A 19,830-nucleotide genomic window follows, 5' to 3' on the forward strand; every position below is an offset into this window, starting at 1 on the left:
GCTGTGTTTTGGCTTAGAATGAGAAGAGTGCTGATAACACCCCGATGCTTTAATTGTTGCAGAGCAGTGCTTATACTAAGCCAAGGACATCTCAGCCTTTGCTCTGTCCTGCCAACGGGCAGGCTGGGGGGTGCAGTAAGAGCTGGGAGGGGACAGACCCAGGACAGGTGACCCAAACTAGCCAAAGGGGTATTCCATACCATCTGACGTCATGCTAAACAATATATAGGGGTGGCTAGCCGGGGGGAGGGGGCCGGACTGCTCGGGGTTAGGCTGGGCATCGGTCAGCGGGTGGTGAGCAATTGCATTGTGCATCACTTGTTTGTACATACTATTATTACTTTCGTATTATCACCATTGTATCATCATTATTATTATTGTTATTATTATTTTGTTATTTTTTTTTCCCTGTCTTATTAAACTGTCTTTATCTCAACTCACGGGCTTCACTTTCCATTTCTCTCCCCCGTCCCAGAGAGGGAGGGGGGAGGGTGAGCGAACGGCTGCGTGGTGTTTAGCTGCCGGTCGGGTTAAACCACGACAGCATCTAAATGATAGAACTAAGCCCAATAAAATAAGTAAAATTATGGGTTTCTTTGCCAATTAACAGTACTAAATGGTTTGATAATATTTGCTAGTCATTGTTTATAACAATGTTAGTTGCCATTAAAAGCTATTGTAAGTAAGACTCTGTACCCCAGAATGAGCTGCTAGATACTATCTTTGAATACTTGAAAGTAATATTTTACTGTTTTTTGGTACACATCTGAGTGTTACTATATTAGAATACAAATGTACCAGGCCATTAGCATTGAATATATTTTGCCTGACATAATCTGCCAAAAACATTTCCAAAAGGTCACTGAAAATGCTGTCGTATAATTTATAGATACGCTTCTGGCTCTGTGCAGCAGATCACATGTAAGTGCTATTCTAAAAATGACATGGTCATTCTAATTTCTTTTTTATTTCATGCCTCATATTTCTAATTATCCAAAGTTAGTATTTTTTCATGTATAGGTCTGAAAATTCCCTGTAGCTGTCAGAACCACTCAGGACAAATCTTGCTAATAAGATGGGTGGGTTGTAAAAGGAAAAATAGCTTCAAACAGCCTTCTATCTCAATTGTAGATATGAAATCACAGAAACTAGTAATGCTACTTTACTGCTGGCAAACAATTTCTACCATCATGCAAAAAAAAAAAATTAAGTATTTAATTTTTTATCTATAATACAGTCTAGGTCAATTTTGTTGTTTAAGCAGTACTCCGATTTCCAGGATACAGGAAATGGTATACTAGACTTTCTCTTGTCTGTTTGTGGCAAATATGTGAAGATGGCATTTGATCTATAGTTAGTACTTTAAAACCTATCCTAGTCCTGAAGAAAATCACTCTGAGAGCATTAGGAAGTTCTGTCCTGTCTGTCCGGTGCCAGCTCAGAACCAAAGGGGTCTTCTCTCTTTTACACTAAACAGTAGTGCATCCATCATCTGCCAGAGCTGCATGCTTAGATTTAAGGTTGTGCTATTTTAAATGCAACATCTGGAGTAAAACAATTTGTAAGCATGTAATGAACAGTTCTAAGAGAGCCTGCTACAGACCCTTGAGTAGCTCAATGAACAGCCACTCATCTTCCCCTTATGTTGGTGTTCAGGAAAGGATCCAAAATGAGCATGCTTTTGGCAGCACATCCTTAGGACTTGGAGCCCCAGTGAAATAAGCAAGCCATAGCAAAGAGCAGGTAATGTGTTCTCTGGGGAGTGGGAACTGCAAGGACACAGTTCCAGGCACCGCAGTAACTAACCTGTATCATCGAATGTGTAAAAGCATTCTAATAAAGAGGACGGCTGGGTAGCTACGACCTTGATTTGTACACAGAAACAGTAACTGCCTTCCTGTGACCTTCCTTTCTTGCCTGTGCTTGAAGGTAAAACAACAGAAAGGACTGGTGTGTTTTCAAGCCTCTAATCAAAGGCTTTCTCAAGAGTTTAAGGTGCATCCTTAGTAATCACTATAGAGATGATGAATGGGAATATGAAGCCATTTTATATGAATTTTGATGACAGCAGCTGAAGTGCTTTCATAGGTCCACGGAAACAACTGGAATACCAGTGGAAGTAAGCAGTAATTTCATTGAGTTTGACCATATCAACTTGAAATATTACTAAGAAAAATCTTTCATGATTTTCATGAACCATAAGAACAAAAAGAAGTACATCTGGCACTAAGCAAAGGTAATGATTCCTATTCACTTGAGTAAAAATATGCCTGACCCTTCTTTTTTACTTACTAGTGTACAAAAGGAAAGGCTCAAAAGTCCAAAGGTTAAACATTTGCAGCCCACTCAGGCCAATTTTAGCAAATTTCCTCAGAACTGCAATGCAGTTCTTCTACACTTTTATTCCAGTCTGTACTGCAATCTTCTGTAGGAGTTCCAGTGAAATAATTGCTGTTGAAAGCTTAAAATATTACACCAACTTCCTTACTTTGCAAGTTGGTGGGTTTTTTTACTACAGTAACTTCATGGCAATGAATTTCTGATGTCAAAAATACTGAAAAGTTCATATAATAAAAACCTAATATGAGAATCATTAGTAACAAAACATTTCTGCAAAAATGTGAAAAGACATTTAGAAAAGCTAGATAATAGTTTGATATTGAGAACTGCAGAAAAAGTTGGACCAAGTAGACCAGATGTGATTTATAACAGAGTGTATGTTGCAGTCTACGTGGAAAGGAGCTGAATTGGGCATAGTTTGCTAGATACCAGTGTTGGAGAGCTGAATTGGACATAGTTTTCTAGATACAAGTATCGGAAAATATCCTAGCATTGCATCTTAGGCAACTATTTCTTTGTTTGACCAAGTTCTATTAAAGGAGATGCAATCTTTATTTAGATAGCTGCAAAAGACACAATTCTGTTTGTGCTGTGCAATAACAGAGTAAGGTAGTTGCTCCAGTCTATTTGTGAAGAATGAGCAGAACTTGTTCAGTCTCACTAGTGTCCAGTTTACAGATTTACTTTCCTATTAGACTCTGCAAAATACATAATAATGCTATACCTTACAAAGAGTTTTGGGGGACAAGTACAGCTAGTCAGTATAAGAACATCAAGCATTTACAAAACAAACAAATAAAAACAGTTCCTGTGTTTGATGTTTGCTCAGTTGTCTTTGCTATAAGCTAAAAGACATAAGCTGCAGTTTTGTTGAAATAGAAAGATCTGTTAAAATATCAGAAGTTTTGCCTATGCTTTTGCATGGAAATGCTGAAGTTTTGAATATAGATCTCGTGGGTACACCTGGAATATTTCAATGAATTCTTTTATTGTTTGTTTTTATCTGGGGGCAAAGGATGCCAGTTGTTGTTTTTTTTTGTGTTTTTTTTTTTTAAATCAAAGTTGAACTCTTTTGAACAGTTTTCAATAGGCTTGAACCAGAATGTTTTTGCCTACACCCAGAAATGTGATGTAGTTTGAAAATGCACTGCATTGTTAAAGGGAGACAGACCTACCTTTTAAAGCAGTGTGCAGCAGTGAGGACCCAGCAGCTGCTAATGAGAGTAGCACCACACAAGAGTCTTCCATCACCATGAGAAGATTTCAGTCGGAGGGCAACCTGCCATGGCCAGCCACCCCTGCAGAGAGCACAGACATTGCTTTCAGGGTACAAAAATGGAAAGGTAAGGTAGCTCGTCAGTTACCTTGAATGTAAATCCCATGTAAGCTTCTTTGACTGACAGAACTTACAAATCATGGTACGTATCGAGTAGCAGTTGAGAATACCTCTATATTCCTGCAGCATCCACAATTCCATTTAACAATGGTTGAGATTTGTTAATGGATTGTTTGGACACCCAGCACTCTGAGCACTTCCTCCCACTGCGAATAATTTTAATTTTCCCTTCTCAGATTGCATTCATTATACCAGAAATAAATTCTATGGGTTCCTTGCCCAATACCATCCAAGTCAACAAACCAGAAAATTCCTGTCAACTGGTGAAGGAAAAGAAGGGAAATTCTTGACAAATGTATCCCAGACTGCTTTCCTGTCTGAGTTGCTATCTGCCTTGTTGATCCTGAGCTGTTTAAAAAAGGAAGCTTACAGATCAGGAGGTCTAAAGCAACGGTATAAACACAAGTAATAGGTTAACACCTTGGTTCAGCCTGCAATCTTCTGTTCTGGGTAGTAGATTTGTGATGCATTATTGCAGGCCTATCAAGACAGGATGGATTGATTTTTGCCAGTTTAATAGATTAGCAAAATACACAATCTGAGAGGAAGAAAGAGGGAAAGGGATACTTCTGTTAGCAACAGCAACATCAGGAAAAAGCAACAGATATTTTCTGACTCCTGTCAATTTGAATAGGTATGTGGGAGTACAGGAGCTGCCCAAGATCATCTAGACCAGCATGCTGCGTTTTGTGGAGGAAAATCAGGCAGTGAATCGTACCTTCCTTCAGTATAGGTAGTATTTAGAGCCTTGTACCATATTCATAGATCTCTTAGTATAGCTCACATCCTGGTATCAAGATATCCTCTGAAAATAAGTGAAATTACTATTTTGAAAATAAGAAACTTAACCCAATCCAGTAGCTAAACAGCCATAAGTATTTACAGATTTTCAACTAATACTCCAAGATTTTACTAATGAATATTTTTTAATTTCCCACCAAATTTGCTGAGTGTATTTCTGCTTCTCATGACAAACAAAAAAAAATCTACAGTAAAAGCATAAGTTATGCAAACAGCATATGGCAAATAGATGTCTTAGAAGCTTTATATTGAAAATGATGTTTCTTTACCAAATATTTACCTTAAAGAATTTTTCCCACCAATTATTCGCTTTTGTCGGCGGTGTAGTAATCTCAATCCACAAACAGAAGCAAGAGAATCTAAACCAGAAACAGAGATGGAGACAGTGTTAAACTTTAAAAAGCATCAATTTTGCGATGAGAGTTAACTAAAAAACACTACGTGTGTTTCATGACAGTTTTTATCAACCAAATTTTGCTCTGGGAATACACACTGAATTCTCTCAGACTCAGAAATTCTTTTTAGCTATTTTTTTTAACTGTGATCAAAGAGCAATTTACACAGTTGTGCTCTGCTTCTCAAGTGTACATCTGGACTTACTCCTAGGACTTTCTGTGGGCTTCTTTCTTTATTATCCTCATGAAAGTGTAAGCGGAACTTGATGTACCACATGGGTCTCAATCCTCAGCTGAAGATATGCAATACCTTGAAAAGCTGTGAGGAGCTGTCTAGGCTTTTGCATTTTCATTTCCGTTGTACGTTTTAATAAACATGGTTGCAGCAAATTATGGCAAACAAATGCCTTGTCTGATTGGAATAATCTTAATGATTCCATTGCAGTGCTGCCACTGCAGTAAAATTACTGAAGTAATTTTACAGCAGTAAAATTAAATGGTGAAGGCAGACAATTTCATTCCAATTGTGTTTCTAGAAATTCTTATATGTAAGTATTTCCTCTATAAGGTTGGATTGCTTACTTCCATCTCTTCCTATCCCAACAGATCCCCATCCAGTTCCCCATCCAAAGTTGTTTATTTATCACTCAAAAAGGGACTTCACCTTTATTGCTGTTCCCAGGGGTCTTCTTGCCTAGGTGGTCACAGATGACCCCTGCATCCTCGCTGTGACGGCAGTTGTGTGTTCCAATGTCCTGCTTAATGCAGTCCACCAAGGATCTCTCGTTTCCAGTACATTTCACGTTATCTACATGGATCGGGCCCTTGCCCTCCCCAAAATATGCCATTGTCCTTGCTCTAGCTGGACCTCTGGAAACAGAACATATATGTGTGTGTGTATATATATATATATATATTACTTAAAACATTTTGAGGCATTGTTCTACACAAATGAAATAGAGTATCAGTAGTGAAATGAAGATACCAAGGTTTTATTCCAAGTCATGTCACTGATTTACTATATGACAATTTCTCTTACTGCCTCTGTTACTCTGGTAAGTAGGAAAAATAATAGTAGTATTAATAATAATAACAAAATTGCTATACTTCATTATTGTTTTAAAAGTGCTTTTATGTCTCTAGTTAAAAGGTACTATGCCAAGTATTTTACATTGTAATGGCATTACAAATATCTACAATAAAGCAAAATATATGAAAGCTGATTTTTCATAATCCCTTTAATCCTTATATAAAAATCAGCATCTGTGAATGCTAAAAATATATTTTTAATGGCTTGGTTACCTGAGAAAGACGGACTAGTTAACTAAGGTAGTATATTTGAAGTGTAGTAGGAGCCACTATTTACAGATCTATTAGTTGTTAATAGTTATTAACATATTTTGTTATCGTGAGTACAAATCACATCATTTTTAAAGTGCACTTCCATAGTTAAATTCTAAAACTGCAATGTAATTGGATAAAGGCAGTGAAATGTAACAATTGCAATACTTATGTAAAAAAAAAAAAAAATGTTAGCGATGACTGTAGTGGGTTTACATGGTAAGGTTTTGGTAGCAGGGGGCCATAGGGTGGTTTCTGTGAGAAGGATCTAGAAGCTGCCCCATGTTTGCTAAGGGCCCCACTGTTTTCCAGAGCTGAGCCAATAAGCGATGTTGTTTTGCGCCTCTGTGAGAGCATATTTAAGACAGGGAAAAAAACGCTGCACCACGCAGCAGCTGGGAGAGTGAGAGGATTGAGCAAAACAGCCTTGCAGGCGCCAAGGTCAGTGAAGACGGAGGGGGAGAGGTGCTCCAGGTGCCGGAGCAGAAGTCCCCTGCGGCCTGTGGTGAGGACCATGGTGAAGCAGGATGTCCCCCTGCAGCCCATGGAGTACCACGGTGGAGCAGGGTTCCATGCTGCAGCCCGTGGAGGAGACCACGGTGGAGCAGGTGGCCCTGCACCGACGGAGGCTGCCGCCTGTGGAAGACCCCTGCCGGAGCAGATTCCGGGCCGGACCTGTAGCCCGTGGAGAGGAGACCACACAGGAGCAGGTGACCCGGCAGGAGCTGCTGCCCGTAGGGGAGCCAGGTTGGAGCAGTTTTCTCCTGAGGGATGGACCCCGTCGTACAGACCCATATCTGGAGCAGTTCTGGAAGAGCTGCTGCCTGTGAGAAGCCCACACCAGATCAGTTCATCAAGGACTGCATCCCGTGGGTGGGACCCCACAGCACAGGGGACGAGAGTGACCGAGAAGGAGCAGCAGAGAAGTGCTGTAGACTGACCATAACCCCCATTCCCTTGTTCCCCTGCGCCGCTCGGGGGGAGGAGATGGAAGAGGGTGGATGGGGGGGGGAAGGTGCTTTTGGTTTCTTTCCTTTGTTTCTCACTTCTCTAGCTTGTTAGTAATGAGCAATAAATCTTACTATCTCCTTATGCTGAGTCTGTTTTGCCTGTTACAATAATTACTGCATGATCTTCTCGTCCTTATCTCAACCTTTGAGCCCTTTTCATCATATTTTCTCCCCATTCCTCTTTAAGGAGGGGGAGTGAGAGAGCGGCTGTGGTGGAGCTCAGCTGCCCACTCGAGCAGAACCACGACAATGACAAAAAAAAGACAAAAAAAAAAATGTTAGTATGGTTTGAGGCCATACAAAGCAAGTAAGGGTTGTCCAACAACTAAGTGTTGAGTCAGTGGGAGCAGCAAGAATTAGTAACATAAAAAGGGATAAAGCTATTTACCAGACAAACATTGCTTTTCCTTGACCATATAAGTAAGTCAGATTTGTGGCACGTTTCTGCAAAACTATTTGTCTCATTAACGCTGGATTTCTGCTAGATAAAACTCAAAGAATCCAGCCCTTAATTGTCCATATTGATATAATTTAATTCATAACATAGAATATATTGTAAATCAAACATGAAAGCAATACATACAAACTTCCTCCGTTTTTCAAACTTGCACATAGAAAGCCTTGCCTATATGGATTTCATTACTATGTATTGAAGGGGACAGGATTTCTAAGTAGCAAATGTTATTTAGAATTCACAGATTGTAAAAAGCCAGGAAAGCGAAGCATGATGCTTATCTCTCAGAGATAATACTACAAGGTCAACTGTCCTTAGGCATTTTTAATTTCCATGGCCACCAGATATTATTTACCAGATAATCCAAAGCCTTAACTGACTTTGGAACCGGTATAGGACAATCTTTGTCTAATGAGTTTAGGATGATATAGTTTGTCAGTCACAAGCAATGTGTCTCTTATTGCTCCTAATATCTTCTCTTGTATGTCCAACTCCCTGATGCTGAAGGGCAGCTGAACCATGTATGGTTTTACAAAATACTGGGGCAGCACAGGCTCTCCTGGCAAATTCTTAATCTGGTTTAGGTATCTCTGTGTCAGAATACAGAGTTTCTGCGTCAGGGCATTGCTCTAAAGTTGCTCCTTTGTTGTGAGTCACCGCGGTAGATTTAGCCTTTCCCAGAGAAGTAGATAATTGCCTGTACAGACTTTGCAGGCGCTGCCTCCACTGGCTAACCAGGCAAACCTCAAAGAATACTGATATGTATGAGGTTGCATATGTAAATATTATAGGTGAAAGACACAGAGAGGAGGAAATTTAGCATATGTGGATAGCAGTCATGCGTTGCCATGAATTCAGTCATGGACTTGTACTGCATAGACTGTTGATACCTTTATATGATAGCTATCTGTCTCTTACTGTGCATCAGTAATCTATCAGTTTGCTGGTAATTGCTGAGAAGTATAGTCCGTACCCATTCGACGAAAAACAAATGAACAAAGCTGCTTAAGAACATCTACCAGGAAAAAAATGTAAAAATCATGGCGTCCTAAAGTAAGGAGTACAGATTAGTAGAGTAAATTATTTCATAAAATTGGGAAGGCTTTAAGTGTAAAAGCGTTAAAAGTCCTGTGTTTTTTACATGCTAGAACATGATCTTACAAGTGTTTTTAGACCACCCTTATCGAAGGTATGTGTGTCATGTAATTGCTGCTTGCCAAGACAGCTGTCTATGCAGGAATGACCATCAGACAAATAGCCTTGCTTGCTTGGATCTGTCCCTGGAGAGAAGGTCTTATCCTCCAGCTTTTCTCAGACACAAGACCATAGACAATAACATGCTGAGCTCTTCCAAAGTGGTATTACCATTATTAATAATGCTGCTAATGAGGAAATCTAGTTGATTAATACAGAGGAGCAATTAGCCTAGAAGACTTCTATTTCTGTATTAGATCATTTTTGGAGCACCAATGGCAGGATATTTGTTTATTTGTGGGGTTGCACAAGTGTGTGTTCTTATAACCTTATCTTACAACCTTATCCTAAATGAAAGGAATACAATTTTATTGAATTCTATTTTTTTGTTACAAAAATAAAGGAGATTCTAAAACCCTAGTTAGCTCTTCGCTCACTCTATCAAAATACTCTTTTGTATGCTAAACACAATCACACTGTAGATAGTACTTGAGAAAAGGTACATGTTCTCTTAGTGTTTATCCTGCTAAAAAATATGGTTTGACTAGTTTGCTATTATTTTTATGTTTTCATGACTTCTTAGCCAATTAGTAAGGCTCTTTTTTTTTTTTTTTTTTTTTATGTTTTCCTAATGTTAATCCCAAATTTGACAAGCCAGCTTAATGAGGCATCTTTAAAACTGGTATTGTTTTTAACCTAGGGATTTTGCCAACTCAAGGATTCTCTTGTTTCAGCCTCAGAAATGAACTCTAATAAATAGCTGAGAATTTTTCAAAGCAGGATTTCATTAAATAAATGTACAGATGACCACTGACATTATGAAAAATATATGCAGGAAAAATTCAGTCTATGTTCTCAATCTTTACCCTTTGTTTACACAGTTCTTCCTTTTTAAGGCAGCCATTTCTCCCATTTGTAATAATAATTATGTAATTTTTTTCAAAGGAATGTAATGCAAGGCCAAGTAGAAAGATTCCTCAGCAGGAAAGACTTGGGAACTAAACATAGCATTGTAAAGGGAGTTAAATGATAATGTTTAGTTCTGTGATCAGTCTTAGGAAAACTAATGTCAGCTTCAGTGTTAGGTGCTTTTTGAGTTTCTCCCAGGAAAGGGTCATCGTGTTTATTACTAAAGAAACAACATTCATCAACCCCCAAGTTCAGGTGCATGAATGCAGTAGCTCCAGTCTTGCTTTGGAACAGCCAAGTCACCACTAAATATAATTTAAACTTCAACAAAAAGATCTGTGCATGAGCTCCTAGGCCCAGAAGCAATTCCAGCTCATCATTGTACTTAACAGCACAGTCAGGTTTGTGGAATGCGACTGTCTAGACACAGGGTCGCCAAGATCCAGTATTTCCGACAAGCTCTCCCAGTTTCTGGAACCTAGTTTTAGATTTCTAAAATTTGTTTATCCTTAGCCCTTCAGGAAGCATGTATCTTGTTGTATCCTATAATCTTAAATCCCTGTTCTCACATGACAGAAATTGAGAATCCATCCAACTGCCTACCTCTGCAAAAACTTAAAGCAGAAGGTGGGGATAAGTGATTGAGTTTGGTCATCTGTGAGAGAAACATAAAAGGCTAGAGAGGCCTGAGGATGGAGCAGACCAAAGAGATGATTCACTCAGAGATAATGCAAGTTAAGTTTTGTTGTTTTGAAGATATAATCTACTACTACTTATAGTATAAATGTTTTTCTAAAAGAATACCAAACATACCACTTTTAAAATGTATATGTTATGTGATGAGACATAAATCTGTGATATTGAGTTGCACAAACTTTGTTAGATACAGCAATTATGCCAAACACATAAATTTTAGAAGACATATATTATGCAACAGACGTAATTTGGTGATATTTGTTTGCATAAACTTAACATTGTTAGATATGGCAAACAGATAACTTGAGAAACAGCTTAACAAGTTTTCTTACTTGTACCCAAGCTGTCGACAGACTACAGCTGCATCCTTATCAGACCATCCATCATCACAAATTGTGCCCCACAAACCATTGATAAAAATCTCTACGCGTCCTTCCTTCTTATTCTCACCATCCATCAGCCTGATGGGAGGACCTGGGAATAAATTACAGCTGTCAACCCACAACAACAGAAGCAAGAACTAGTACTTTAAGTAATTACATTCAGCATACAGGGTCAACTGATCTTTATGCTCAGCAAGCCTAATGTTAGCTGATAAAATAGTCACGTATTTTTCCCTAGCTGACAAAAGGAAGTAGTTTGTACAAAGTGTAAGGTATTATGAAATACTACTGTACTCCCTGTGCTTTGAACTTCGTAGTGCATAGGGTATAGGGCACTTGACCACAGTGGGCACAGAACAATTTTCCCTTTAATGGCAAAGACACCTGAGGTGTTTTTGTTGTGGTAGCCATCCATGGGACACCTTCTCCTTGCAAAAACGTTGTGGATAAATGTAACAATACCTTAGTTCATAAATCCATTCTCAGACCAGTTGCTACCACTTGTCTTACCACAATCTCAGCGAAAAAGTACAGCATTGTGCTGAAATTCAGTTATTACTTATTATACATGCTGTTCTGTAGCGTATTTTGTATGATAGCATAATGATCTACTGTGCGTTATTAACAAAGTGTGATTATTTTTCTAGCATTTTAAATTGCTTATTCAGATATGTTCGTAATACACAATCTCACTCATGGATTAGTCAGACTTGATTAATCATGATTTGTTCAGTGCTCAGCCTATAGTTAAATTTTGAATCATTAAGTGAAGTACATATTTGATTCTTACTTACATTAAGACTCCCTTATAGTATGCAAGTAGCCTTGAAACAGTTATGAATTCCTTTGAGGTCTCTTTATACTGTTTAAGTGAGAATCACATTGTGAATCTTCTACTATGCCATCTTTATTGTCTGATTAGTATTCCTTATTTTGAATAATTGGTAAGGTTGTCCTTCATCCTTCTAATCTATTCCAAATCTCTTCTAACACTGTAAGGATGAGAAATTAATTAATTCTGCTCTTAAATAAAAGCCTATTTTGAGATACTTGCATTTGAAATTTAATTCAGATTAATTTAGGGCATGAATTACCTTAATCTGGTGCAGAGCTGGTTTAATCTGGTTTAATTCACTGATTAAATTAGGGGAAAAAAGAAGTCTTTTTGCTTCAAATGTAATTTAAGGCATATTTTTCTCATTGGAGTTTATAGTGCCTGGACAGTTACAATTGTTTGTTTCATCAACTTTCTGTTTAGTTACATTGTCAGGATCTTATATACTAAACAAATGTTGTGGGTTTTACGGTATATTGTATTTTTAGTGTCCCTTAATGTCTGCATTTCCTCAAGTTATATCATCTACTCATATTTTTCCACTGAATTCATTCTTAAAGGGAGAAAAAATGCTTTTTTCATGTGCTGGAAAGTAAAGAGCAACAATAGAGTCTTTGTCCCCTGTCCAGTCAGGAAGCCTTTAGGAAATGTTAGACACACCATATTCATTTTGTTGTTGAAATGATGTGTTGCACTGGAAGAGTATGATTTAGGTATACATTATGGTACCCAGCTAGAGGCATGGGATATTCACAATACAGTATATCTGTTTTATTGTTAACTCATCAGCCTATGTTTTAGCATGTATTTATTTATGAGCACAAAATTAATATGACTTTCTGGTAATGGGGATGTGAGAATGTTACCATATGGATGCATTTAACTGAACCGGACCTCCTTCAGCTAAGATTACACTTTATAGGAACTTGAGCAAAGCAGCACAGATGGTTTGCATCTGTAAAGGCAGCAGTGATGATTTGGATTCCTGTTATTTTTGTTCTGAGAAGATTCTTTCTACCAAATATGATTCAACATCATCTATACATAATGGAACTGTACTGCAAAATAAAACATCCATTGGATTCTTAAAGGTTAAAAGGCTGTAAAGAAAAAAAAAGTAGAAAGAGGGAGAGACTAGAAAAGTGCATGTGGAAGTGCAGATTGTGCACTTCCACATCTTTTTATTGTGCATATCTGATACCCATAATTCTTGTTTGATTTACATCTGTAAGGATGTAATGCTTCTCACCCTTTCTTCCTGCTCCCTCTGAATTTGCCTTCTTTCTCTGTAGCTCTTTTTTTCAGACTGTCTGTATGTAAGGCCATAGGAGGATATACTATTAATTTATATTTTTCAATGTACAGTTTCCTCTCCAACTTTTGATAATATGAGGCAGTTCCTTAGAACTTGGAGAGTGCTGAGTGCAATGCAGAGTATCACTGGGAAGGGCTGAACAGTTCTAAAATCCAATGAAGATAAAGATTTAGAGAATCTAAACAGGACCACTGGAATCTGACTTTGCTACTTTACAAATTCATGCTGATCTCTCTCTACTGTTTCCTTATGATCTTCAGGAAAAAAGTGAGCTTTTCCCTTTCCTCATCTTAAATTGAGTACTTCTGCCAAACATTAAGATTTTGGGGACCCTTTTAAATACACTGTGCTTTGCTTGGATCTGTACCCACAGCATTACTCCCATTGCGATGTTACCAAAGATCTGCCTTACCAAGCGAGAGCTTATGGCTGTCATTATCTGGGTAGCAAATGAGTCTGATGTCCTCCTGATGGCTGCAGTCATGCTCTCCCCACTCTCTCCTTGAGCACTGCAGGAGGTTTGTCTCCTTCCCTGAGCAACTGACATCATCCAGCCAGATGGGAGCAGAATTCCCTTCTGAGTAGCTCTCAGGCACACTTTTTCCATACCTGCGTAACAAACACATGTACGTAATGTTTGGGTCCACGGTGATCAAAGGGCATGTGATACTTCAGCACTAGAAAGGAAATTAATTGTTTCTTAAGAAGTAAGGATTTCTCAAGCGTAACAGTGGACAGTATGAACCATGACAGAGCAGGTTCAGTTAGCATTAAAATCAATGAGAGCACTATATGCTTGTTTCCTGATAATGCGTATTTTTAAGGCATTACTGTTACATTGAACCAGACTTGAGAATGTATCACCTTTGATTAAGGCTTCTGTTCAACCAATTACATATCTGTCTCACTGACTTTGGGACTTAAAGCATGTTCTTAGTATCATATATACACGTTAATGTCAGGGTCTTGGCTTTTTTGAATGTGATCTGACATAATATGAAGGCACAACAATGACTACCTAGTGAGAGTGTATCTTCTAACCACAGCCAGTGTGAAAAATAGTTAAGAATGAATGCATGAAACTAGTGGGAATTTTTCTAAAATATATTTTTCAATACATAACAGTGTCTCAGGGCTGGACTGTGTTGGTTTTTTTGAGCTAGATCCACAAGGATTTATACCTTTTAAGTCTCTGTGATTTTTGAAGACTGTTCCATGAGCAAAGATGTTGAAGAATTGATCTTTTTTAGGTAAAGTAGAACACAACAAATTTATTATTCTCTGTGGATCACTTAGCCAAAAAGATGATTATAAGGATCTCAGTGAATAGAAACTGCTGAACCATAGACTGAGCTGAAGCTTTTTGTCCTACCTAAACTGAGGCCATAAATATTTGATGGAGACTAAGGGAAGCAGGCTTTAATGGATCATAACTCAGTAGTTTCTAGGAAGCACTCAGCTAATAATAAAACAGCCTCTTGAAGAATATAGGGTTCATGTAAATGTCTAGCATCATTGTCAAGTCAAAGAGTCAGATATCTAATACCAAGTAATCTTACTTAAATCCCAGCTGCCGGCAAACCACCTGTGTATTCAGCTCTGTCCACCCATCATCGCAGATTGTGCCCCACTGCCCAGTATAATAGACCTCCAGGCGTCCCTCATGACCGCCTTTCCCACTTGTTAGCCTTAATGCACCATCTGTGTCATTAACAAGTAAGGAAAAACAAAAACAAGAATCAGTTTTTCTTAGGTCCAATTATTGTTCTGAAATAAAATGAATAGCATCATATTTTACTGTATCTCATTATTCGATTACTAAATCTAGTGCTGGTCACTGAATGCCACTTAATGAGAAGATGAAAGAAATGCCATAATGTGCGCAGGTTGTTGGGAAGTGTTGCATAATGCAGTTGCTTAAGAGCCAGAGAAGAAGTGTGAGATTTTGATCCCCCAAGCCCTTATTACACACCAAGTTCACAGGAATGGGTTCTAATTGCATGATGTCATTGTACAGACACCCTATCATTTTCTTTGTATATTCTGCTCTTTCCCATTGCTTTTATGTTCTACTGTTACTGATAGATGCGATACATGGTTAAGGCATGCCCTGTACAGTAAATGCCAGTTAGCATGCTGCAGAAGAACCAAGGCTTTGTGTGGAATAATGGTTTTCTGTACCTCTAAAATTTCCACAGGCAACAGCCAGCTCTTTTTGATACTGCCACAACACGTTATTACTGGGGCAGGTTTGTGCAATTGCAGACTTTAAAAATTCTCTCTCCAGAGACAACAGTTCTGCATGTGTCACTGTTGTTCTTGTGTGTTTATTGGTAACTGAACTACCTGCAAGAGGCGTACAGGAGACACCGGCATCTTCTTTGTGGCCACAGTTGTGTTCCTGCCAGGAGCTTTTTGGACACTCTTCTATAGATAGCTCGTTTCCTGTACAGCGCACTTCATCCAGCAGCACGGGGCCTGAGCCTTCTCCAAAGTAAGCCTGGCTCCATGCCTTGGCAACACCCCTGTCAAAATGGAACAAACACCGAGTCAAGTACAGGCAAGCTGAAGAGTCTTGGATGCAGTGGGAACAGCTAAAATCTTGCATATCCAGCTTCTAAAATAGCAAACAGGACTGCCTGAGAAGCTGCTGCTCAGGTAACCAGCTGACAGTGCAGCCCATTTTATACCTCTACTGCAATGTCATTCTGTGCTCAGCTTCCATCTCAGCTTAAGTTCAACTACAGCTGAACTTAAGCATGCTGTTTTGACATTTCCATAGTTTGAACATGTTTTTGGCATCAAATTCCGTTGTTTCATATTTATGACACTTTCCTTTTCTGTCTCTTAATTTTTAAGAATAACATTCCTAAAAAAATATTGTAGATTTACAGATGGGTACAAGGCTTCCACTTTTAATTTTCATCTAATATTTATATGCAGTCATAATAATCCTACAGATTCCTACAGCAACTTTCATCTGTTAACCTCAAAGCATATCAAACAAATCTCAAATACATATCTGAAGCAGCTAAACATGACTGTTCTCCATTTAGTCATTTAAAAACCATGGTAAAGAGATCATAAGTGAATTGACAATGTCATAAGGTAAATTAGTTGTAGAAATAAGAACAGCAAACAGACCAGTAAGTACCCTTATGCTTGTTATACGTGTTATGTCAGCACAGGGCATTTTGAGCACAAAAACCTACATAAACTGAAAACACTCCATTGGTTCAGCATTACAGAAATCATGCAATGTTGAACACTTTATGATCTATCAGGATTTTTCCACTTCTATTTGTTAAGATAAAATGTCTTTCATATCTAAATGATTTTTAATGGTTTGTTTTCCTTCCACTCAATGGTTTCTCCATTCATATATCCAGTCTTGTTTTTATGCAAGTGTTTTCAATATCTGTCTTATTATGAATATCATTACATAACACCTAGCAGGAAAGGTATACTCAGTTTATACTGAAAACGTGACAGATCTTGGCTTTTTTGTTTCAGACTGTAGTCATTCAAACTCTTAAAAGACTTTTGCAAAGGTGTGTCAGAATTGTCCATTGCTGTGATCTTCTCAATGTGAGTTGCATTAGTTCACGTTTTTAAGGCAATGCTTTATTGGTCCGTATATGGATTTAGATAGATATGGGTTTCATTTCTACTGCATTGTGTAAAGCTATACAATCTGTTCTCTCTTTTTATAGGAAAACAATACTAAATTTACAGTTTGTGATCATACAAATTACTGATAAACAGTAAAAGGGGTATGGGAAAAATAGCAACAATAAAAGGCTTACAAAAAGTTAAACCAAGATCAGAAAAAGGTTCTATGAAAAGGAAGTAAGTAGGAAGTTGTGGTTGATATCATGTAGATGATATGTGCCCAGTAAATAAAAGCACATATGAGAAAGGTAAATTAAATAATCTGTGTTTTGCATTTGTGTCTTTTTTTAAATCTATTTGTTTTTCAAATTGTTAAGCTGAAGTGTTAAGCTCAATCTTAAAAGTGCTGTGACTTTTCAGACTGTTTCTCTGATGACCAGATGCCTTCTTCAACTGGTGGGGTGCACAGAAAATATCAAAAAGTAAGTCTTATTTACTCAGTAGGGAGATGAGCTGTGATCTGCAATTGCTTCAGAGGAGTAATTGAGCAAAACAAAAATATCCTCGAGCACTTAGCAAGTAACATTTTAGCAAAACACATTCTGCTTTCTTCTGGGAATTTATCAGGGCAAATTAGTAAATTCAGTCTGAAGCTAGTACCTCTAGTACCTTTTTTTTTTTTTTTTGAGAGACAGAGGTTTTTAATGAGACGTTACCTTTTCTTTAGAATGACCTTTCTAATTCCAAATAACATATCAACATGCATGGTCATCTAATGATGATGATCCTACCATTAATCATATACACAAGAGGGTTGAGCTGACATTACACAATCTTTACATGCTACTAATACCTGTAATGCCTTTCTTTGCCTTTTTTTTTTTTTAACTTAGTCTTTTCTACATAAACCTTAGACTTAAAAGGAAAATAAACTAGGGAAAAATGGAAGTCTGGATTCAAAGGGGCATGTTGGTTACCACACAGCTCACCAGTAGATTTAGAAGCTTTTTAAGTACAGCACAGATCTCAGCCTTTTGAGCTAATTTGCATGGCACCAGCAGGAGTACACGGCCTCAGTTTCAGGTTAAAAAATGAGTGCACTCTGTGGGCTACCAGTTAACACCATAAAACTTGCTGCCTTCACCACCACTTCTTTTAATTCTTCATAACTCCAGCAGAGTTTTGCAGGTGAGTTCTATCCCAATCTCCTCTACACTGACCTGTTTAGTTCTCAGCCCAGGCTGTCTCATATGTAATCTCCTAGTCCTGCTTGGTTTTATATCTTAGTATCATTTCTGCATCTTGCTCCTCATTCTTTCCCTCTCCAACCCATCTGCCTTTCATCCCAGTTGTCCCTGTCTCCTTTGTCTGTGATTGAGCAGTTCTCTTTGCCTCCCAGCTCTTCAGCGTCTTTCCTCATGCACTGGATAGCTATCCTCTGTGTGGTACCAAAATCACCCCCGGCTGTTCAGAAGAGGGGCAAGAAAATCCTGTTGTGCTGCTATGACTAGATTATGGACCATGCTTAGTTCAGACAGAATCACTTGCAACTTCAGCTGGTATCTACTTCAAAACTTCAGACTGGTATCTACTCAGTGCATGCAAGCTGACAGTTTTCAGAGGTTCATGACTTAAATCTTCAGAGATTCTCATGGGTAGGCCAAAAAGATTATCCTTTCTGACAGGAGCAGTGCTCTCACTCCAAAGCAAGAAGGCTGTTAAACACTTCAGCTGAATGGAAATGGATGAAAAGATTGCAACAGTAAAAGCAACTTCCTTGTCTTCACCTAGGGATTTTGATTGCAACTTTTCTGAAATTGTAATGCATGTTCAATAAAAAGTCAGAATTTATTCTGAGAAAGATCCTTCGTCTGTCTTACAGACAAAACTGCATCTATCACATAACACTGGAAATTGGATCGTATAAAACAAAGTTCCAGGGACTTGAAAGTATTGGCACTGTACCTGATCTTTCTATAAATAAATGTAGTTCCTGCTTTGAAGAATAAGTGCAATTTTAAAGGAATATCTTTGGAAAACTCCAGGCTATGTATATTACTACCTTCCCTGCTTTGCTGCTGGAGTAGAAAACATGTAGAAAAACAAACCCAAGGCCAAGCTGCCGACAGACAACTTCAGCATCTGCGTCATCCCACTGATCATCACAGATAGTGCCCCACTGGCCCGCATGGTAGACTTCTACTCTTCCTTCGTAAGCGTTGTTCCCACCAGCCAGCCGGATCAGAGTAAAGACAGAAGCTGTGATCAAACACAGATTATAGGAACAGGTCATTTTGTTACCCTGATAGTAAAGGGAAAAGAGGGTTTCTCTGACACTGCTCAAGAATTAGATTTTAATTTTTCTAATTAGATGGAAAACCTGAAATTAAACTTGCTAGAAAATAGCAAGTTTCCCCTGAGCTCCACTCTCGGAAGATGAAAAATATTATACAGACAAGAAACCATACTGCTCTCGAGTTTCTTAATTGTCCACAGATACTTAGGACCAAGTACTACACTCAGTGGTGTAGTCAGTCAGTGGTTGCACTTCTACCACTAATGGCAACATTGGTCCCAGAAGACAAAATCTGTAAGAGGCAAAAAATTCTTTCATTGCCACAGAAGTAGAATTTCACCCTCATGTTTTCATGTCAAAGCATGGAAATCTCATTGACTATAATGCCTCACTTTAATTGTGCAAGCATTGTGTCCTTCCTTAACCTGTCAGCCTGTTTCTGAGATGTGGTGTCAGTTTTGGTCTTTTCAAATAATTAGACCTTTTGTGGTGCAGCAGTAAATGTTCTTGGAAGCATCACTTCCACAGAAAGCTATAACAGAAACAGCTTAAAATCATGTAAAAAATTAGTCACTTTTGTATTTAAAAGGTTATTTCAAAGTTTAACCATATATAGCATTTGAATGATGTACAATGTGATTCATTTTTGCGTATACTTTCCAAGCAATTAATGCTACTTCATCTATTTCTTGGCTGAAAAAAAAAAACGAGGGAATTTCTCCAAGTCTATCTTCTGTGGTGTGAAATGGTTTTTTGTTGTTATTGCTGGTTTTGTTTCTTTTGTAATTACTTAAAATGCTAATGGCAGTAGAATCTGCAGAACAGGCAACTTCAGAAAACTTCATCTAGTCTG

At 38.2% G+C, this 19,830-nt stretch overlaps 1 protein-coding gene across 2 annotated transcripts in view; it reads right to left on the reverse strand.

The window, feature by feature from the left end:
• The window catches only part of PRSS12 (serine protease 12), a 52,327-nt gene that overhangs the window by 18,839 nt on the left and 13,658 nt on the right, over nucleotides 1–19,830 (reverse strand). For both annotated transcript variants that reach the window (XR_014692602.1, XM_084517921.1), the window contains exons 4-11: nucleotides 18,790–18,940; nucleotides 15,416–15,594; nucleotides 14,629–14,770; nucleotides 13,482–13,678; nucleotides 10,869–11,010; nucleotides 5,597–5,802; nucleotides 4,818–4,896; nucleotides 3,516–3,638 (exon numbers count right to left, since the gene is read on the reverse strand). Coding sequence is in view for 1 of the 2 variants with exons in the window: in XM_084517921.1 (XP_084374047.1) it covers nucleotides 3,516–3,638; nucleotides 4,818–4,896; nucleotides 5,597–5,802; nucleotides 10,869–11,010; nucleotides 13,482–13,678; nucleotides 14,629–14,770; nucleotides 15,416–15,594; nucleotides 18,790–18,940 (1,219 nt within the window). In the remaining variant the exon portion in view is untranslated. The remainder of the gene's footprint in view (nucleotides 1–3,515; nucleotides 3,639–4,817; nucleotides 4,897–5,596; nucleotides 5,803–10,868; nucleotides 11,011–13,481; nucleotides 13,679–14,628; nucleotides 14,771–15,415; nucleotides 15,595–18,789; nucleotides 18,941–19,830) is intronic.

This window comes from Aythya ferina (genome assembly GCF_964211825.1).
Source record: "Aythya ferina genome assembly, chromosome: 4".
Classification (NCBI taxonomy): Eukaryota; Metazoa; Chordata; class Aves; order Anseriformes; family Anatidae; genus Aythya; species Aythya ferina.